Raw genomic sequence first — 24,000 nt, 5'->3', positions numbered from 1 at the left:
GAACTGTGGGGAAACCATTTGCTAATTTGAAATTTAAATTTTTCATATCGGATTCGCCTACTTGAAGCACGTGATGTTGATTATCCGCTAACGGTATCACACTGACGCGACTGTACTGAATTTTTTTGTGTAAGTTTCTGATATTACAATGGTATTGCTTCCATCATAAAATAGGATTTTGTTATTGTCGGTTATTTTTTTTCTCTTCATGAACAATGCGATGAAGACGAAGAAACACATCCGATAGTTTCATGAAATTGCGATTTAGGCTATACTAAATAGTTCCAAGATTCCGGACAACGGTGTACAGACAGAAAGACACACAAGCACATTTCTCTTGTCTCCTTTTTTTGCTGCAATTAACGAACTTGAAAAAACTATTGAATTTGGCAAACATTTTGTTTCCGTCTGGCTTGTGCATTGATGTGCGGAGGAGCAAACGTAAGAATAGGAACTGTAAAGTTTGATTTTGGCTCAACTGTGTGCATGGACGCGCTGGTGCCGGTCCATTATGGAATTATAAATGAACAAATGGATGAACGCATATTATGAACGTGAAATTTCAATGGATTTTTGGTCCGGTGAATCAGTGCGTTCAAGATATGACATATAACAGTGAGCAAAGAGTGAGAGTTTACGTTTGCTTGCTTTGCTCGCTCGTTTGCTTGCCCTTCGGCAAATATTAGAGGGGATATCATATATACACTTAGTACTTTTGCTCGTTTTCCTTATAAGTGCTGCTAAATTATTAATAAAAGCTCTGGAAAACTTGCTGTATGCCACCAGAGATCTAAATGGCATAAATTATTATTCTATTTGGCTTTTGTTTTTAAGTGTTTTGCCGAGTGTTTATTCGCATATCGCTCTCTTTTGCCATGCAGTTAACAAGGTGTTCATCATATGAACTGGAATGCCTATGTTGAGTTAGCGTGTGCAGTTGCATGATTTATGAAATGGGTAAAAAAGAAACAGACACTGAAACAAGTGATAGAGATAGAGGAAGAGAAAGTCATTTGCCGAGATGAGGAGAGTGTGGAGGGAGATGAGAAGGAGAGAGAGAGAGAGAGGAATGGTCGTATGAATATGTGTCATTTGGTTGGAATGAGTGATGCGAGATGCTCGTTACAATCAAGGTCAATATGCTTTTAACGTGGAAAATGCTGGCAAATTATCGCCTCGAATATACGGCACGCACAAATATAATGACTCTATGAAATGTGAGCCTCATTTGCCGTTAAAACAAAATCCAGGCCCCTTTTCGCATTTCAAAACATTCATAAGCCCATATAACATACACCCACACAGCAACAAAAAAAAAGGAAAATAGCCATTTTAACGCAACACGCATTAATATTAAACATTCATGAGACATCATAGTACTTTTACTTTCGTGTCTCCACACGCTACCGCCATAAAACGCACAACAACGCCATTTTTAACATCGAAAAATTCATGTGAAACTTATGGGCAATTTATTCTATGAATGCGCTGAATGTAAATAGTTGCTTCTTTTTTGAAATATTAGCTGATTTTTCAGCACAGCATGTAGCAAGAAAATCAAATGAAATGACGTGACATTTTCGATGACATTTCATATCAAAAGCTTGTGCGTATTTATCTCGCAGTGCAATGGCCTACGACAAACACCATTTGAAATCAAACACATTGAAAAGAAAATGCCGAAATAACGGAGCAATTGATTAGCAATTGTATATGAAAATGGTTTTTTTCATCCATTTTATGCGGTCAAAGGTAGAATGTCGCCCACGATCTAGGAAACGATAGACGAACGACACAATTCACTTGATCCCATTTCAGCATTCAATGGAATCGGACCACAGAGCAACACAGCGTCCCGTCGGTCTTTTTGTCTGATGATATACCATTTCCGAATGCATGCGTGTGCAAAGTTGGCAATTAATAATTGAGCAAAACAAAAGTGAAAACGTAACTGAACGTTTTGGCAAATTGAATTTCAATATTTAAAACTTTAAACAATAGATTTGAATCGAATTGAAAATAGAATAATGGTCACGAACTCCCGAAAATATGCTTACCAGCAAAGAAGGGATAGAGAGAGAGAGAGAGAAAAATTGAAACTCTGTCTAGTGCGCACTGGTCGAACAGTGTGTGGCGAACTTCCGAGTAAAATTAATTGGTTTTCAAACTTTCATCGTCGTTCAAAATATGTGCTGAACACAGCAATAAAGAGACGACCAAAAGAGTTGTGTGTGTGTGACAATGTCCGAATTGTTCTAAAATTATTTCACTTCAAATAAAACACACACCAAAATGGAAGAAATTCCCTCTCTCTCTCTCTCTCTCTCTCTCTCACACACACAAACACAAATAAATCTTTAATTTTGGTCATTTGGCCAAGAGATTAATATTGGTTTTTGTTAGCGTCGAGAAATTATTAATTAATTGCAGTTCAACATTGAATGGCTTCATGCAATTAGCAATATATTTAAAAACTGTGACGACTTATCGCTTTTCATTTCAGGGAAGGCCAGTAAAATACAATTAGTTTGCTCTTTCCCGCTGAATAAACTTTAATATATTGAATCGAGCTCCCGCAAAAAGTTTTTGCATTCGGAATCCAGTGGATTGCATGCCATTGAAAATTTAATGGAATAAAATAATTAAAAATGGACAGAAAAAATAAAATTTGAATCAAACAAACAAACGAATGAACGTTGAACAAAGCTCTCAACGAAAAACCCCTTAGAATTCAATTCAATTTTATTTTGATTGTTTGACCTAATAAAAATACAAACCAATTTCAATTAATTAACAAATATAAACTATGATTAATGCAATCTCGCGCTCGTTTCTGCCTTCTCTGCTCGCATTAAATTGATTTCACTTCATTTGGCAACACATTAAACAAAAATGTCGGGCAATCGAATAAGTTTATGGAATTAATCGTGGCCAAACGGATCTAGTTGAGATTCAATTCGAAAAATCAGTTTGAAAAACAATGGAAACGCACACACTTTCTCTGTCTCAAGAGAAAGAGTGACGGAGAAACAACCAAACAAATGGAAATTCAGACGAGAACAATCAATTGCAAAGCAAACATTAAATGAATTAGATGTTTTAAGTTTTGCGAGAATATGGCGCCGAACAACAAACTTCAATCATCGTCATTGAAGCCAACATTAAATAAATGGCAATCAGAGAACAACAATGCGAAAACGGTTCCAATCGTTTATCCATCGTACATTATATTTATTTACAAAATCACACACAACGAACGATTTGCCGCACCACAAGCCGGAGCAAGAACAAAGGAATCATCACAGCGTACAAAAACTTTCGCCAATATTGGAATGCATCCGTGTGCTGTGCTGTGTTGTGTTGTGTTGTATATGTGTTTCTTTTTCCTCTCACTCTGTCTCGATATGCCGTGAGAGAGTATGGCATCGACGACAGAAACCATATTGAATTTAGTTTTTCATTCGCAACAACTTGTTTCTCCAATTTCGCAAGCACACACATACAGTTCGACCGGGTCGCATTTGTTTTACATGAATTTTTCGCTCTTTTTTCCTTCTACTTCTTCTTCAGTTTTATTCTTCGCTTTCTTTTTTTCTTTTCGTGATGAAAGATTCACGTGAAATTGTGTTACTGAGTTGTCGAAAGGAAGACCTTAGTATACTTGATACTTGAAGATGCAAAGAGGAAAAATAACACACACATATATCCACATGCGGACGAATCGAAACACAAGTGGCGAAAGATCGGAAACGAGCACATATTCACACGGTGCGCCTTCATTTATTCGGTGTACACATTTTTCCTCTTTGCTGTTGAATAAATCAGAACAGTGCCGTAGCCAGGAATTTTTCTTTGGTGGTGCTCAAAATTTTTTTGGCCCTGCTGAAAAAGAATAGGTGTTTTGTAACAATAACAACAATTTGTAATGTTTGGATAACCAAATATTACATTTTTTGTTCGGGAGGTACCCTAGAAATACACTTTTTGGATAGATGTCTTAACAAAAAGTTATTTTTTTCGAAAAAAAATTGGGAATCTACTCAAACAGAAGCTCTTAAGAATGATTTTTGAGGTACCTCCCGAACAAAATATGATATTTTCATAGCAAAATGCATGAAAAACGTAACTTTTGTTCAGGAGGTACCTCAAAAAGCCAATTTTCAGAGTTTTTGTCTGGGTAGACTCCACATATTTTCGAGGAAAAATAACTTAAGGATTTTTTGGCCAAAAATCGATTTTCTGAGAGTTGAAATCGACCCAAACGAATATGCGGTTACAAATATCTGAAAACATCACTCGACTTGGTCATGTAGGTACTTAAAATGTTCATGAGGGATCATACTAGATGTTCAAAGGTAGCAAAGGCGGAAATTGTTTGCTCAATGGGGTGATTTAGCCGTGAAACTGAAGCTCATGGTCGTGATTTGCACAATTTGGTCCCAGATAACCGTACTTTTTGACACAAAAATCACACAAACCTGTAACAAATGAAACTAGAAATTGATCCCTCGTCTAAAATTGGGTGGATATAGACACATTTTTGTAAGGATTTCGGCTAAAATTCGAATTTTCAGGTGACATAATTAAAAAAAAGGCCAAATTTGAGGTGATTTTCGAATATTTGTTGCTCTATCCATGTCCAGAGGCACATTTTGAGTTGTGATATGGCATTATATCGATAGCTAGGAACAAACTGAGTCGGATAGAGGTATTTTCAGATTGATTTATAGTGGACTGGATCACCATAAATGTGCAAATATACAGAAAAATGGCCATTTTCGACAATTTTGGGCAAATTGGCACTATTTTTTTTGAATATCCTGGAATAAATCGCTGTGAATCGATCCTATTCAACGTAGTTTGTTACGAGCTGCCGAATTACGGCAAAAAAACGGTATGCTCATGCATCACATTTAGAGCAAATTGCGATAATATGTCGAAAAATGGTCATTTTTCAGGTGATTTTCTAAAAAAGGCCGGGGTGACACCAGGCACTATATATCAAAATAGTGCCAGAACAAAATTTTCATCTCCCCTCATGATCTATCGATCCCGCACTATTAAATTTTGAATCCATTTTTTCTTAAAAATTGATCATCCCTAATATACATAGATGAATGCTTTGATTTAAAATATTGAAGCACTGATGTTTCGTTTGTTTGCCGTTTTTGTCTCGGCATTTTTTGCGTTCATACAAAAAATATCGTATCATATGAAGTAGTTGCTCGAAAAATATTTGGTGGTGCTCGGCGAATCTTCACCAAGCGAATCTTCATCGGCTCCGCACCACCAAGCACCACTCTGGCTACGGCCCTAAATCAGAAAGAGGCGCTTCGACAGCGCACACGGTGGGTGAATGTGATGAGAGGTGACGAGTAAAAGAGTAAACGAACGACCGACCGAACGACCGACCGAGCGAGTGAGTGAGTGGATGGAAAGACGAGGAATATTCATTTCACTCGCAATCGAATGCACAGTGGCAATCCAGTGCATTTTCTTTTCGATTTCTTCATTTTTTGTTTCTTCCTCCGTTAGGGTGCTATTTTTTCCACTTTCATTCCGTATTTCCTTTTATTTCGCTCAACTGTGCAACTTTCCTCTCCTTTCATTTTGGCGTCTGCGATTCCCTTTTGTTAGTATTTTCTATGTTTCTATGGCATCTGCATTGAGATGTTTGTGTTTATGCCATTTTAAATTGTTGATCTTAAGTAATTCAATGCCGGAAACGGATTAAATGAATAATTTTAACTCTGGGATCCGCTTTGGGCTTGCTCGTTCGTTCGCTCGCTCGCGTTCATCGTACCAAAAAAAAAAAAAAAAAGAGCAAGCTCTTGCAATCAAATTTCGCATCTTTTTTCTTCTGATTCGCTTTCTGTGTCGTTCTCAACGCTTTTTTTATTATTAACCTCGAGCACTCCATTGAATGGAAGTCCATTGAATCCGAAGCATTCAATAGTTTTCATTTGAACGCGAGTGTGAAAGCGAGAGCGAGAGGGAGTGATTGGGAGAGCTGAAAGCAAACCATATGCCAATGGTAAAATAAAAATCCATTAGATGATAGCGTCTAATGTGCCGTTTCAGAAGTGGAAATGTGACGATGTTCGAGTCTCGGCGTCATATCTGCTTAGCGAAAGAGATGAAAAGATTCACATCGAGCCATACTCTTATTTCACTTACTTTGTCAATGTAGTACCAGTGGGGCTGCTGGTAAAATTTGATGCCAAGCCATGGCTTCTCTTCAATTACAATTAATTTAATCGTCAAAAGGCGTCGAATTGAGCATGAATAAAAATTGACTTTTGCAATACGTCTAATAGTCCAATATGTAATCAAGAGCTGTTTTCTTTTTCTTTATTTATCTCTGTCTTTATCTCTGTCTTCATCTCTGCCTTCCTCTGTCTCAATCAAAAGTCTTTTGACATTTCAAACATCGCCTTTACATGCACGCACAAAAACACGGAAGAGAAAACTGAACTGTTTTTATCTCTTGAAAATAGTGATATCCCTTGGCATGTTTCCAGAAATGTTACAGCAAATAATGATGATTATATTGTTCAGTTCGTGCATGCACTTCATTTTCACCTGATGGAATTTAATGAACTTTTCCTTAATATTTTATATAATTTTTCGCGTTAATGGCTTCGTTTCAACGTTTTTCATTCCGTTTTTTTTTTCGGTGTGCACACTGTACATTCCACTTCTCGTTTGTTTAACATCGAAACTGTCTTAATGTCGACGAATAAGAAGAAACAATTCGAAGTTGAACTAATGAATTTTGGATGAGTAGCATTGTTCAAATGTTTTTCCGTTCATTGCACGACTTACCAATCTATTACATCTATAAGGAGAGAGTGTGAGAAGTCGAAACGAATGCGCATCTCTCGTCGTAATAGTTTTTTTTATTGTTGTTCTGTTTACTATGGCAAAATGTGTGTGTGTGTGTTCTAGCTTCTTCGACTTGTTGTTCGTTTTGTGGGGTGTGCGAAGCTTTTCTCTTCCTACACGATGCATAGCCATTATCATCAATTGTTCATGGTGTTTTGCTTGGTTGTTTGCTTGCTAAATAAAATAAATAGTAATGGGAATGAGGCAAACTGCATCATATCATAATTTCAAAGGAAATCGTCAAGCAAACAATGTAATGTCGGTGTGTTTGTTTACTGTTCATGGCAATGTGTATACTTTCATTGACGTTTACAGCGACAACGTTGCATTTTACAGAAGGAAACTGATGAACTCACTCAGTCCGGAGTAGTAGCTTAGAATTTCATTGTAAACATCTCGATGCATCCCGCAACACTGAACTATACCGATATGACACGACTGGATGACGGGCAAACAAACCGTATAATATTTCAGGTAAACATACATTTAATACGTAGCCAATTAATGGGTTGATTACAAATCAAATGATTAAATCATTATTCGATGGGGAAATCGGAGAGCGAGACAGACAGAGTTTGAGACATGATTAATTATTTTCATTGCATCGACTCTCGAATGGTTAATTAGTGATATGGCCAGTTCAGATCGTTGTCAGCAAAATGTGCGCTGGTTCACTGTTAAATATTTATAAGAAAAAGTGTTTTTTTGCTGCTTTGCTTGTTGCAAAGCAACCTCTCTCTCACTCACAGTCATGCAAATGGTTCGTATTTCATGCGGCAGCACTTTACTCCCCGTTGCACATTGCATTTAAAAGTTTCGTTGTTAGCGAAAAGTGCACCAATAATCCAGACAAAGTGCACGACCATCAGATGGAATAAGTGTTATTTCAAAAAATCAAGTGCATCGCCGTCAAATCAGACACCAGAGGAGAGAGAGAGAGAGAAAGAGAGCAAGAATGAAGGGAAACGAAATAAGACTGAAGGATAAAAAAGCAAACAATTGAAATTTTGAGTGTATGAAACATCAAGATATCTGACTATGGCTATTTCAATTTGCCAATGTTTTCATTATGTATTCATTTTATGCAATAGCTAAATACACAGACACACCAAAATGCACACACGAATCAACTTTTTATATCATGTTTAGATGAGAGATACAATGCCATGGGATACGAGTATAAATGTGTTTCACCCCGCACACACACAGAGAGAGGAAAGAGAGAGAGAGAGAGAGAGAGAGAGAAAGAGAGACTTATAGTGGCACAATCGTCTGGCGGTCGTATCAATTCGAAAAGAGAAACGTACCATGGAACTGATGCAATCCAAAACGGAGAGACAGACATGTCTTTCAGTTGCAACCGCAAAAGCGTAAAACGTGAACTATGCTGAAGAGATTAGATCCGACAGACTGTTACATAGTAAAATGGCTACATTTATGCATTCGTAAAGTTGAAAGTGCACGTATATCTTGTGTATGAGTGAGTGACTGAGGGGGTATCAACCAGCCAACCAAGCCAAGAATTCAGTCAAGCACACACACACACACACACACACACACACACACACACACACACAATCAAATCAAACTGAATATAGAGTGAACGAGAAAAGAGATCGAGTGAGAGCGGAAAAGTGAGAGAAAGAGACCAGAGAAGAAGAGAAAAAACAACCCAAGAAGATGATGCGGAGGAAGAAGCTGAATAAATGATAAATAACCACATCAATTATTTAGCTTAGAATTGTGTTGGATTTTACATGAACATGAGTCATGTTACATGAATATGTGCCAGTACCGGAGCCACCATCCATACATGTATGCTGTTTGTCAACGATGAATTGCTGCTGCTAGCTGGCATTGTTTGCTAAACGTTGATGCTTTTATATATATATATATATATATATATATATATATATATATGTGTGTGTGCACTTTGCGATAAATATAATCTTACAATTGCATTGAATAATGTACAGAAAAATGGAACGAAATTTTCCCTTTCTATCGTTCACACGCTTCCTTGATGTGGTTTGGATATTTTGTTATGTTTGGTTACGCTAAAACAATAAACGGTCGAAGGAGATTGGCAGGCGGAGGCAGCAGAAGCATCAACACGATTTCCAGATTACCATTGGCCGTAATCATATATTGATACAGTTTAGTATCGACCGTAATAGCATGATTGAGAATCGAATATAAAAGATGGCTGTAGATGGAGAAATACATTCGGCGAAACAAGAAAAAAAATGAATCTCATAATAACATTAGCAGGAGACAGAAAAAATCGCATTTTCACAGACAAAAGAGCAAAAGCTCCAAATAAATGGTGCTATTTACATTTTTCGCCCATAATGTTCAACAAGTGTGCGGTAGTTCGGCAGAGAGGAAATGATTGAGATGCACATTTTTCGTCGTTATAGAGTAATTGATTGGCAGCCAAATGATATATTCAATTATCTTCTTTAACAAAATCATACTCTTCATACAAGCGGAAAAAGTGCTCTCATTAAATGTAAAAACGCACACAGCAGCACAATAACAATAATAAAACAACAACATAACGGTCTGAAGTTCTCAAAGGATAATTGGAACGCAAATTGATGCAGCCGGTGTTGGCTGCAATATCACAAACGAGATGATGAAAATGAATCACCGCGATGCTGAATAAATATCTCGAAACTATTCAGCAGCTAATGAATCAATGCCAATCGAATGCTACATAGGGTGGAAGCATCAACAAAATTAAAATTGGCGTGCTGTTTAGTTCAGAAAAAAATTTACGAAATAACATTGATTTTCCTATTTGAATTGAGGGCGCTCGCGTCGCCACAGTTTTCATTCAAGTTGTTTTCGGTCTTAGCTTCCACCCGATGGAATGCTCTCGAACTGAAATGCATACGCGTTTTTGTGCCGGCGGCAACAGCTCACACACACAGTTTACACACGCATTTTTAAATCTGTGTGTATGTGTGTGTTTTTGAGTATGCATTGGGTTGAGAATCAAGCTGACTGCCTGACTCCACGCTATTTTTACAATGTTTCTCTCTCTCTCTCTCTCTCTTATCGCAAATGCTTTCAATTTAATTATAAATAATGCCAGTATAGCAATTTTTTGCCCATACTGTTTACTTTTACGCGAAGCAGATTTTTTGTTGTTTTCTGTCCGCTTTCTCTCGTACTGTTGTGATGAATTTTACACCGTAACACGTTGACGTGGGTAATTTAATGGCCCTAAAAATAATGTGGTGTACGCTTCAGACAGCCAATAATGATTTTCAACGTTTTTTTTTTTTTTTTGGCAGCATTGGCCACTCATATAGACCCTATCAATACTGTTTATTGATCAAACAGCGTAGATTGCGTTGTTTACCAAACAATAAAGTGGCTCACAAATGCCAGAGAGCCAATAAAAGTATCATCTCGAATTCTCAACGATGAAGATGCAAATACCAAACAGAAAACAGAAAAAAGTATCCCAACTGATGAACAAACCAACAAAAGAGACAGAGAGAAAGATAGAGATAAAGTGAATTAAAACAAAGATTTAAAGCGCATTCAATATTTTGTCGCATCGCGCAAACGATATGACCATTGTTCATCGACAATGTGAATGCGCCGGAACGCAATAGCAACGGAAAAAAAATAAGCTCATAAAACTGCCGAGCCCATTGAATAAACGGACAACGGCAACAACCGAAAAAAAAGAACAGGAAAAGCATAACGATCAACACCGCCAAAATGATGCATATACAATATGCATGCAGACGATGTTTACACTAAATGTACGCAAATCATAAATTACATATTATTGAATATTCGGATTCGGAGAGGGAGGAGGATGGGGGGAGCTTTGTCCTCTCCATTTCTCTTCATCTCATTTGTTTTATTATCTATTTTATGGTCAATATAATACTTACTCTCTGAATCGACGATTATCGATGACCAGGCCAATTGTGCTGTAGCTATTTGAATCGATGACAGCGTTAGGAAGAATATAAACAGCACCATCAACTGGAATTTTCCATACATTGCGAACATTTCGACACACGAACACAGCAGATGCACACACAATAATACACTGTAAGCACTGTTCAATTTATGTGTTGACTCTCTTTTCTCTATTCTTTATTATTTTTATTATCTTCTTCTTCTCTTCTTTATTTTTTCCTCTGCTGTCGAACAATTATTTGTCACTGATTTCTCTTATTCTTCTTCACTCTATATTTTCCGATTGATATTTACATCGAGAGCATCTTTTTATTCGTTTTTTTTTTTGTCTATTTGCTTTTTGTCTGCTGTTTCTGCCGAAAAAAAATATATATCAGTGTTTGTATTATTTTTTCATTTGATTTGCGATCGTTTGTTCACTTTATCGATTCATTTCGTGTTTTGTTGTTGCTATTGTTTTTTTGTTTGATTGTTCATGTGCGAATTTTGCATGCATTTTTTTCTGTTGCTGCTGTTGGTCATTCAATTTAGTTCTTCTTCATGCTATTGACGTGATATATCGTATGATTGTTTGTTCATTGGGATTCGCGATTAACAGACGTTTTCAGAAACGAAAGCAAAAGCAATTTTAACCCCCAATGAATTGCGCACACCCCCGCACTAACCAATCATCCTCCAAACTTCAAGCTTTGAGTTGATGTGTATATGTATTGATCTTTAGCATTCAACCAAACGCACATTGTCCATTTGACCGGCAGATATGTGCCCCTCTCACGCTTTTCTTCTTTTCGGCTGCCTTTTTTTAATCAAATGCGGAATACGCATTCATCACCATTTTTAATCTGGCCACTTTCATTTTTTGTTTGCTGCTACTGCTGCCACTGCCGTTTCTATTTTTTCTCCGATGCTATTGTTGACTTTCACCACAACTAGTTCGATATGCGTATGTGCGCGCGCGAATGGTTCCGTACTATTATTATGCACATAGATTGTGAGCAAAAACGGAACACAAAAAGCAGTGTGTGTGTGTGTGTGTGAGAGAGAGAAGAATGGTACAGCAAGATCAAAGCGCTCTCCAAAACGATAAGCAGCGGGAATAAACAGCGAATATAGAAATCGCGAGAGTTGTTATGTATTGAGTTGGAATGTTTGCTTAAAATTTATTTCTGGCTTTAGTCGGAAAATAGATTTTCATAAAACCGTTTTTGCTCGTCTGGTGCGAATAATGCGGTTGATGCTGATTTCGACACGAGATGAAATACGACAAAACATTCTATTTGTTTGCAGTTGAAATCAACGTACACTGCCTCCGCCATTCACAATGTTATATTCTTGAGGGCGCGAAAGAGCATCTTCATGTGTGTGTGTGTTTGTGTATGTATGTGTAGAAGGGGGAGATAGAGAGACACAGATCGAGAGAGAAAAAATTGCGCACCAATATAACTGCTAAATCCATTCAAAGCATAAATTCCATAAGATGAGCATCGCCGAAATGTTGACTATATAGTAGTTTTGCATCCATATGGTGATATTGCCAAAATCCCTGTAAGAAGAAAACAATACAAATTGATGGCACATTTTTCGGTAATGATGTTAAAGTTTATCCTTAAAAGCCTAAAAATTTGTTGTTCATTTTTCGCGTTCTCGGTTGTTGTGCCAGTCTTTTTTCTTTTCTCTCCTTTCGTTTCGTCACATTTCAAGTCGAAATGAGCACCAAGCTTGAATTTTGATAAATCCTGCAATTCGTTCGAACAACATAAAAGCGAACAAGCGAGTACGAGAGAGAAACAAAAAACAAGACACAAAACAACAACGCGAAAATCGAAAATAGTTGCTCGAAGCTGAAAAATGGTTTTCCATTGACTCAGCACAATTTCGCACTTAAGCATAAGTTCAATATCACAATTGAGGCTGTGAGAATGAAAATGGCAATACAGGAATAAACATTCTGAAGCGCATCAAGAAAAAAAAATTCGCAAAAATGAATCATGAGTTCTGAATACGCAAAAGTGAACCATGAACCTCCTATGCTGCCCATGTAAATTCATGTTTCACTTTTGCATATTCAGAACTCATGATTCATTTTTGCGATTTTTTTTTCTTGATGCGTTTCAGAATGTTTATTGCTGTATTGCCATTTTTATTCTCACAGCCTCAATTGTGACATGATGAAAATTCATTTTGCCGACCCACAACCATCCCATCCCTTGAACAACGCGATAGTGGTATATATTGATTTCACCGTAAGCAAAATGTTTCTTGCTACGCTTTTTTCACGCAGAATAATTGCTTTGTACGGTTTGCGGGTGCGTGCACAGAGAAAAATAAAATCATTTTTGCGTAGCAAATTCAATTGAGTGGCCGTTTGCACACGTTATCTAATTTGACAATTCCAAAACTGAGTGAAACTACTTGTCAAATTAGACAACGTATGCAAACGGTCACTCAATTGACAAATATTTTGCTACACGAAAATGATTTTATTTTTCTCTGTGTGTGATTCGGTGCACATCAAAAACCGTACGGTTTCAAAAACGAAAGCGAATTTACTTTTCTTGGTGCTTTTTCCCATCGCTTTGCGTTATCACATTGCCAAAGAAAGATTGTTGTTTGTCATTAGACCATTGAAAATTTTCAGATTCGCCGATAGTTGAATTTATGCAAAAGCAAAGCGACGACCACGATGACGATGACGAGAAAGCGATCGACTCAATAAAAGAAACTACGCTACATACGGATAGAATACGTTAAGTCAAAGTATTCTATACGTACACTTTGCATGCGGTTCATGCCAAAATTATGCCTTTAATATACCTTTGACTCTGTATTAAACTATGTATAAAATAAGCGTAAGCGTGAAAATGGTATAAAAGCAGCGTGCGTAGGGAATACACGCTGTATATTTGTAGCGTAGTTTTTTTCATTGAGAAAGACGGGATGAAAATGAATAGAAACAACAATGACGACGGCAAAAACTTGTTCCGCATAACTTTTAACACAACTACTAACTTTCTGGACAATTTCATAATGTGCTGAAATAACACAGCATCACTTGGACTAAAGTTTTGTTCACAAAGCTATAACATAGAGCAGCCGCAGCTAAAGAGAGAGAGAGAGAGAGAGAGAGAGAGAAAGAGAGAGAGAGAGAGGGGGAGAGAGGAAGTGAATGACACACAGAGGGGAAAAGTGTTAGGGACAAAATACAGGGAAACAGGAGATGGAAAACTTAGATAAATGACAGAGGTGGAGTTAAAAAGGGCGCTGATTTGTATCACATTCATTCAATCATCCGTTCGTTCATTCATTCATTTCATTCACGATAGAATTGTATAATTAACACTTGAAAATACGCTTCATGTTAGATCGTTAAATATGTATGTAAGTGAAAATGAATGCTCTCGACGTGCCGAAACGCTCTCTTACTACATTCGAAATGGGTTTCGGTCAATTCGCCGGAGATGGAGATGGATTGGGGAAGGGGGAGAAAGGTAGAGAATGACTGAGAAATGCAGGAGATCCACCATACGATTCGAGAGTTTAACGATTTGTTTATGCATATGGTAGGATATTATATAGTTTTTGGGGCAAGCTTCATGTCATTAGAGTACACACTAAGAGTACACAAAATATGCATTTACCAATGCTATTATCATCTGTTGGCTCTACCACTCCCTTCTGTCTAGCCAGGCCCGTACCGTGCTTTTTTGCCAGAAAATGGTGATTCTAGTTTACCAAGTGATAGCCCGCCATTTCGACAACACACTGCTCAATTGGACTGTGAATATAACGAGGCATCGAGCGTGTTTGTGCAGATTTTCGCATTTCGTCTCTTTTAATAAGATTAAAATTGGATACAGCAAAAACATACTTTTAGCCGACATATACACAGTCACAAAAATGTGAAGCCCGAACGAGAGACAGCCGACAATGAATGCTGATAATGCACTGCGAGAATACTGAAACAACGATGGAGATGTAGAGAGTGAGAGATGTGAAGAGACCAGCAACTACTGAAACAATACGAAAAGTCGTGGAATGCCGTAATTACTTAATCAAACATAAACAACACACAAAGTGTACATTAAATACAGCATTGTATAATAGAGAGTGAATATATTGTCGAACGTATACAGCTAAAACTACAGCACACAGACGCACATACATTTATTCATTTCACCCTTGTGAATGCTGTGACGCGTATAACTTTCAAAAAGAGTCACATCCAAAAAAAAAATTATAGATAGAGAGAGAGAGAGAGAGACGCTTATGAAATGCTCCCGACGTTTCCTCGTCATTTTAAAAGCTAGCAAATAAATTTTATGCTCCAAATCTGAATGGTTAAATAGGACTTTTGTGAATGCGTCTCTTTTTTGAGTATACGTGTGTTCGCGTGAGAGGGTGTCAGAAAATAAGTAAATTTTGGTAAGATGACTTCATTTTTTGTGGGCTGCTGCTGTTCATAGCACTTTGCTATGGCCATTGTGCGCTCGTAATTGGTGGCACTGTGTAACATTTGTTTGAAAACAAACCATTTTTCGTGTAGCATTTACCTATTACCCATTGATGGCTACATGTATTAAGGTGGTCTCTTTTATTTCCATTTTAATGCATAAAACGATAACTAGTACATATTGTTGATCATTGACCGAGAAAAAAAATGAGTTTTTCAGTTTTTTTGGACGAATGGAGCCACATTTTTGCATTCACTTACTCTCGATATTCGATTAATATATGATTTTGAGTGACTTTTGTCCTTTCGTCATGCATCCACTGAACTTTTAAGCGAGTACATAAAGCGAACGAAAAATCGACATCGAGAGATAAGGAAAAAGAGTATGTGAGAAAGGGTGTGTGTGTGAGAAAGAGAATACTGCTCGAAATCGTTTATATAGCCACCGAACAATGGGATCAAATGTATTGGTTGTTATGTACTTGTGTTACCGTTTGTGGCTGCGTGGAAATTCCTCCGGCTTATGTGGAAATGGCTTAACTAAATGAAACTTTTATAACATCTATTTTTGGAAAATAAATTAAGTTTATTCGGTATGGAATGAGGTTTGCTCGAGTCGCATTGTCGATCAGGATGCTGAATCGAACGAATGAGATGAGAGATTCTATTCATTTTCATGCGATTGCATTATTTCGATTCCAGTGTTATCATTCCGTTATTGCTCACTGATTGTTGGCAATTTACTCTGATTGCATAACGACAACGAACCAACGAATGAAGGAACGACCGAACGACAACAATGGCAGAAACTAAACCATAAATTTTACTCATTTTTTCGCCATGTTATCAAACAAAATGCTGTTTGTTGAAAGTATTTGCGGTGCGGTTGCGTTGACATGTTTATTTAAATGATGAAATAAAATTTTCGAATCATATACACCAACGCAAATACACCCACACACACACACACACACAAGCACATAGCAGCAATGAACGAGCGACAGACAAAATCCAATGATAAAATTTGCCTATGTTTTTATATGGAGCACATGTTTACGCTATATTTAAGCGACATCTAGACGCTCAACGCTGAACTATGAAACTTCTATATAAATATACTGCCAACTATCAATGACAGCAACAATAGAACGTATTTGTATTGCAAAATACTTCCACATTGCAGATGGCGCCAAACCAAACGTCATTCTAGTCATTTTTCACATTGGAAAATCCATTTGCGAATAAATACCAAAAATTCGCACACTCAAAATTAAATTATTAGCAAACTGTCATTGTAAGAGTTTATCTTTGCGCTAATTATACATTTTGTCGAGTAAAATTCCCTCGTTTAACTCGATGTGCAGTTGCAATATAATCTGAATACGCGACACCGAAACTGGGATCAATTTTGCAGTGAGCAAACCTCAGCTTATTAAAGCACTCAGCGCGGCGGTAAATATGGTTGTTGCTATTGCTGTTCGTTTTATATATTTTTATGGTGTGTGCATGTGCATGTCGCTCTGCCTCTCCTTTGCTAGCGCTTTATTAACAAACTATTGTGTAATTGCTGTCATATTACATGTAAAAGCGAACAATTTTACATGGTAAATACATGGTATAACATTGTAACATTCAGATGAGGTTGTGCAAAATGTGGCTCGAGCCGTGCATGATCGTGCACACAAACAAACAAAAAACTACTAATAATGATGAGCTCAAATTAAATGCAGGTTGTACAATCGGTTGGAAAACGCTGACCGAGAAATGAAAATAAAGCGAAATGGAAAAATAAACTACCATGATAACGATACCGCCTCCACTAGCAATTTTAACCGAGTCTTCTGCCATCCATAAAATGTTTCTGCTGCCGTTTCACATCACCGACTACGGCACATTTGATTTAAAATGTTCGACTCAACCGAAATAAATATTTTCATTAATTTTACGTTTACCAAGGGCAACCAAAGCAAATGCAATTTAGAGGAAAACGTCTCTGCCACACGCTTTGATTACTCCAAAATGATTCTGGGGGAGGAATGTTGGAAAAAATACAAATAGACAGACAGATAGAGAGAGAGAGAGAGAACAACCGAAAAACATTTGAAACGATAATTTGTTTAGTGGCTACAAAATTCGGTTCATCTCGGTTGGAAAGTGTGTTTGAATGCTGCCAAAGCAAAGCAACTTGGTCCACCGTTACTGGGCCATAATTGGCGAATTCTTTTTTATTGCTCCGATTCACTTCTCTCGGTCGAATGATACGAACATGGAATACTCGTATCAGTATTTCTGTTACGATCAAATGCAGGCGAACGCAAGTTGGGTCAAGTATGATGCGTGCAAAATGTTAGAGAGTACCGTCGTTTTTAGCCTAAGCATGTACCGATCAAGAGTGTGTGTCTCTTTCTCTCTGTGTGTTTTTATGAGAGTGAGCAAGCGAAAGAGACACTATCAATTCACAACCCAACATCCTACATCATTTCAAGTAATATTTGTTTTCACACAGTAAATCAAAATACTTCCAACGCCCGAAAATGAAGTTTGAGCATAAATTTTCAAGCGATGAGCTTTGCTCAATGCAACCTTACTTTGTACGATACGGTATGCAATGTATGCATGCTAGAAATTTTATTAAATTTATCGACACACGCTCGGTCTCACATGCACACAAACAGAGACAAATGAGATTGGCTGAAAGTGTATGTGTGTGAGTGTGTGAGTGTGTGTGAGTGTGTGTGTGTGTGTGTATGAGCCAGGTTTTCATGAGAGAACACTACTTGCCGAGCACTAGGGTGTCTCATTACCACCCATCATTCTAGTCTTGACCACAGTTGTGAAACAAGAATTTCTTGTCTAGCATTTCTTTAGTGATCACGACATCTTCATTCTAAATACGGATATTTCTATGGAATCGATTCACCCTACGGAGCAGTTCTTGTTTACTAATTAAAATTTTCTAAGTGCCGAACGGAAGAGAAAGAAGGAGCTGAAGTGAACTTTTCTTTGCTTCGTAAAATGAGATGTCTTTATGGAAATTTTCTTGGTGTTTTCAAGCGCTGTCTATATATTTCATTCTTTTTGCATTGCCGATGAAGCGATTTTGTTGTAGAATCGGGGAGAATAATTTGATGTGCGATGAAAACGATCTCGAAGATGAGATAATATACACGTATTTTTCGATTTGTACAATTCCATTTCATTCGGTCGTTCGTTCAGTCATTCTGTCGGTTGGTCGGATAGCATTTGGAAAGCGTCGATGCAGAATGCAGATGCAACACACGAAATCACATGAAAAATGACAAGCAACTTGAAACCAACATTGAAATAAACGAAAAACAACCTTTATGTTGCATGCAAATAAATTTATGTTTTATTATTCGTTGAATGTCTTTGATACTTGTTTCCATGAAACTTTATGCTGCGGACGCGTTTTCTCGCGCACAATCCTTCGATTTGTGGATTCCGAAAAGTATTTACATTTTTCCCTGTCGACCATTATTCATTTGTAATACGTTTCGTTGGCTTTTACTTTTTTTTCATTTTATTCTATTTTTTCCGCTTCCATCTCTCATCTCTTATCCCATCAACCGTTTGCTAAACGAGTTGTGTTCACGTAGCAAAATGAAAATTCGCTTTCTTTTTGGATTGCAATATATTTGGTGTTTCAGTTTCTGTTCAAGTCAGCCGGCCACTCCATTCGCCAAATTTAATTCTAGTTCCTTTTTTTCGTTTTATTGTCATGACAGAACAATTTTGTGGGTAAAAAAGGCGGCACGGCGTATCAACCGAATTGCGGCCCATACCGTGAAACCAGCTGACAAATGCGATTGCATCGGAGTGAGGGGACATTTTGTACATTAAACAGTGAATAATAAATGAGAATTAGCGGATTATTATTATTCAACAGATGATAATTAAGCGCGCAAAGAGAGAAAAACTTGAAAATGTTTGTGGTTTTTCCCACTGAAAAAGTTGTTGTAAATGATGGTACGGGTATTTAATTCGATTCGTCTTGCTTTTTTTCTCTTTGTTTCGTTTCATTCGTTCACTTTGGTTCGGTTGTCGTTGTTCATATGCTTCACTTTTTCGGACATCTGCTGCGGTTCTTACAGCAATTTTGCAACAACTCTTTGCCGGCGATTGTGTGTGTGTGTATAAAATGTGAATGTGATGGGGTAGTTGGCTTCTTTTCGCGCACGCACACATGAAAAATTTTGACGCGTAAAATGTGAAAATATCTTGTGGAGTAAAAGTTGTGCAACCGCTGAATGTGGCTCACGCTCAACAATTTAAGCAGATGGAAATTGAAATACTTCTCCGAGAATTGTGTGCAAGCGCTAAAAACGCTCACCTAAATATACATATACACACATATATACAGCATTGAAGCGCATCCACCAGCATCATATCAAAAATGTTAATATTGGTTGGTGCATAAATTTAGTTTCGTGGCGACGACGGAGTGCAATGATGTCCAATGGCACATCATTACACTTTTGCGGTGATTTTAAATAGCTGACAATATATTGTTTTTTTCTTCTGTTTAACCAAAACGATTTGAATTAGGTGAGAAAGAGTAAAAACGCTTTTATAAACATTCACCAAGAGTCGTATAGATTTCGTGTGTTTGTGTGTATGCATCGGAGAGAGAGGGGGAGAGAGAGAGAGAAACTATATTCAAACAAAATATCAAAAATCTATGTTTTTATGTTCGCTGTTCACCAGCGACCAAAATGGATTTGTTTCTGCTGCTGGCATATTCATGACTCGATATGTGTCAAATTGATGCGGTTGCAATCGTGGACAGGTCACGAAACCAATCAATATTTCATTTTGAATGTTCTGCACGGACAAATGCGAATCCAATATATTCAAACGCATTTGCAGCAGTAGCGATAGCGGCAGCAGGAAGTGCGAAACTTCGATTCCAGGCCACATTCCGATAAACATCTTACAGTCGTAATAATACCCAATGTTCATGACATAGACGTTGCACTTTAATGAGAATGCATTTAAATAAATTGCATACGTTATATTTTATTAGGAATTCATTTCTCGAGCTTTGTTCGTCGGTCGTACGATGAGACTCCGAGAGTACTATACTTGTGTATATCGGGTCGGTTGCATGGCATTGCTATGCAGTGGCTTCAATTTACAAGACACACAGATATACATACACATACACAGAACTAACATACGCAACGGTTATGCGTACCATACTATATTCGGATGATTTTATAAGTAGAAAATAATTTCATTGCGATGTGGTTGTGATGCGATTGGATATTGTTCATAGGGATTAATCCTTGGCATGATACTCGTTTAAATGTCATTAGAACACATTTTGCTGCTGCTGCAATGATGTGCTCAAGTGGTTCGAATATCTCGTATTCTTCTTCTTTCACGAGAAAGAAAACAACCAAGACGCATTTTCTATATTTTCTTTTTTTTGCAAAAGAAATCTTACTATCGTTCTATTACGATTATTATCCAGTTTCACTGGAAATCGTACTTTTATTTGAATTCGGTTATCTTCCGTCTTCTTTTTTTTTCGTTGAAAGCTATTTTTTACTCCCAACAACATGAAAAAAATACAAACGAGTTCATAACACGTTGACTGAAATGCCATTCTCTTATGATTGACATATCGCTAACGACCTCTTGTTAGCGATATTAAGTTTTTGCCTGCTCAACCCCTGTCGCCTTGTTCGCTTGTACGCGCGTACCACCTCCGGTCGTCGTTATCGTCGTCGGCGATAGCATCACAATCATTTTCGTTCACTTTCGCATTCGGTTCCAGCATTTCGATCAATTTGTCTTTTGCAAAGCAGAATGCTTTCACATCAGCAATGAATCTTCGTTTAATTTCTAAAACTAAATGGATTTTACTTCGGTGACTCGGAAAATAAAGTAATTCAAATCAGTAACATGAATATTTATAAAGCACTCAGTTCCGTTTTTCAAGGAAAAAAGAGGAGAAGAACAAGAGATCTCTCGAAAAGTGTGCACTTGCTACACACACACACACACACGAGTTTGGAACTTGGTCGAGAGATGCTTTTCAGAACCGTTCAATCAATTACTGTCGTCGTTATCTGGTAATGTTTTTTTTGCTTTCCATCTCAGAGCAGATGGGATATTTATTTGAATGTCTTGTGCAGGAGTAGATGGGCCTGTCCTTTCATGAGAACGTCGGCATCACCACCACCAGTTCGTGCCACTTGTGCCGGAGATTTCGACGAATGGAATATTGAAGCTGTCGTCGTTGCTTCTGCTGCTGCTACTGAAGGTTGAAAATAGAATCAGTTGCGGTCTGCGGTAGCCAACAATTTCGAACAAATGTCAATTTGTTCATGCGGAGTAAAAGTACACACAAACCAATAAATGCGAATAAGTACATTTGATGAACATTGAGACAAATGACTTTTAGCAACACTTTGTAACTTTTCAAGCAATTTCAAACCAAAATCGTCCAACTTCGTCATTGAATAGGCCAATTCATGTGAAAACCGGTTATTTCATTGCCATTTTTTTGGAATCTTTTTCAAAACTATTGAACAATAAACCTTGGAATAACACACTAGTTTTCTCCACAGTTTTTTTCTCTTCGTTTCATTAAAAAAAAAAGGAGGAGAGAGAGAGAGAGAGAAAAGAAATAGTCCATTGAAAAACACCTCTTGATTGTGCTGCTCACTGATTTTTCTTGCTGTTGTGCGCTTTCTCAAGACGTTGCAAACAGTTTTTTTCTCTATTCTCCATGTGTGTGCTCGTCTCACCAGCGATTCGGTGCAAAGACGGAATGGAAGTAAGTCACACTGAAGCAAACATAGAGAAAAAGAGAGAGAGAGAGAGAATAAAACTGCACAATTTGAGCTTACACTGAAGAATGGTTATTGTTGTATTGTGCCAGATCGTAATGAGAGGGTTGAAATGCTATGCATATTCAAATGCGGAAAAATAAATAAATATGTGACACACCGAATGAAATACGAGAAATGAGAAGAGACAGGGCGGTTTCGCAAGAAAATGCATTTGAAATGTAGAACTAGTTGCGACGAGCGAACGTCACAAGAGACCGAAACCAACTGAGAAGTACGGTATCGTTGAGTTGAGCGGTAAAGCTTTTTTTTTTCGTTCTCTCGACAAGGAGCCAAGGTTTCTGTTCACACAGTTTGAATGGTTTTCTTTCAACTACTTTGCTTGCCATTGCGCGCTGAGGTTCAGGCGCTGGTTTTTGTGTGCGTATTCTCATGATGCACCGGGGAAGAGTGAATGAGAGAGAGAGACGACAGTGAAAATTGTCATCATATTGCATTTTAAATAAACTGCCAGTCTTTGGATATGAGGAATTGTCACTTCGTTCTGTTGCACGCTTGCACTTGGTTCCACTAACAGTCTTGCTGCATCGTTTTGGATTGGATTTTATGTGCCGTGTTTATGGTGTGCCGTTTCTCTCTCTCTCTCTTTTCTTTGTTTCTTGATGTACACGTTTAAATGCCACCATTTTTGTAACAGTGTATATCGTCAGCAAATGTGGACACACAGGCAAAGAACTATGATGTTCTTTCATGAATTTTATTTTTATTATTGTTGCTATTAATTTTTATTTTGCTCTCGAATGTGTGCTTCGTTGTTGTTATTGTTTTTATTTGTACGCTGTCTATAGTCATGTCTGTTCGGTGATTTGTTGTGCTGTTGTCATATTTCATACATACAGTGTTATGTTGAACACGACTAATATGGTGGCGGTGGTGCGAGAGCAATATATACAAAAGAGAGAAAGCGGCAACACATTTCAACAAACGAACGCAAAATGCATGCCTCACAACAATAGCCAAGTGAAGACTCTGCTATATGTCAACATTTAATTTCTATTTAATGTGATAAAAAGGGGGGATACGAAAAGCCACAAACATAATGCATGTTGATGGGCATTTTAATCGCCACAATGCTTCAACACACGACTCCCAGCTAAACAAACATACACTAAAGAGATATGCGACAGAGTAAGAAGGAGAGAGCGGGAGCGCAACGAAAGCAGCGGCAAAACAGAGATTCATTTAAATGGGAAATTAATGAAAATGCACGACCGGAAAATGAATGAGTGCGTAATGTCCGCTTTTGCACCGAGAACTTTTCAATTTGACTTAATAAAAAACTCATAATTAAGTTTAATTTTAATTGTTCTTTCAATTTTCAATGAGAGCGAGAGATTTTTTGTTGCTCTTCATCTATAACCCCTTGTACTACGTGTACTATTTTAATGTACACCGGTTGAAAAGTCAAAAACTATATTTCATAAATTTCGTGCAAAATTAAAACAAAGTTTTCCCGTTATTTTTCGTGGTTGGACGAGATATTGCCGACTAAAAAATTGAACTCTTTCTCTCTCTTTTTGTTTGGTGCGCACATCGAACTTCTTAAAATTGTTTCGAAAAAAAAAATGCTCTGTCTTGCGAAACTTTCAGTTTTGTCTGAGGGGTGGTCGAATTGAACTAGCAGTATGTATGTACCATTTGTAAATGTACAAAGTGCAAATGGAATAGATGCAATGCTTTTGGCGCTGGAACTCAAACGCCATTCAATCTGTACGATTGTGAATTATGGCAATATTTGCATTTTACACATGTGCTATTTCAATTACAATGAAACGAAAAGAGCGCAACCGAAAGAGAGAGAGAGAGAGAGAGAGAGAGAGAGAGAGAGAGAGAGAGAGA

General features: G+C 37.5%; 1 protein-coding gene across 1 annotated transcript in view; it reads right to left on the bottom strand.

The window, feature by feature from the left end:
• Positions 1 to 24,000, bottom strand: part of LOC129577604 (uncharacterized) — a 71,734-nt gene that overhangs the window by 28,333 nt on the left and 19,401 nt on the right. Inside the window, exon 2 of the mRNA XM_055464982.1 lies at positions 10,803 to 12,376. Within this exon, the coding sequence (XP_055320957.1) occupies positions 10,803 to 10,923 (121 nt within the window). The 5' untranslated portion in view covers positions 10,924 to 12,376. The remainder of the gene's footprint in view (positions 1 to 10,802; positions 12,377 to 24,000) is intronic.

This window comes from Sitodiplosis mosellana, unplaced genomic scaffold (assembly GCF_009176505.1).
Source record: "Sitodiplosis mosellana isolate CC-2019 unplaced genomic scaffold, AAFC_SMos_1.0 Smas_scaffold_6197, whole genome shotgun sequence".
NCBI classification, from domain to species: Eukaryota; Metazoa; Arthropoda; class Insecta; order Diptera; family Cecidomyiidae; genus Sitodiplosis; species Sitodiplosis mosellana.
The sequence above is the reverse complement of the archived record's forward strand: the minus strand, read 5'-3'. Positions and strand labels throughout refer to the sequence as shown.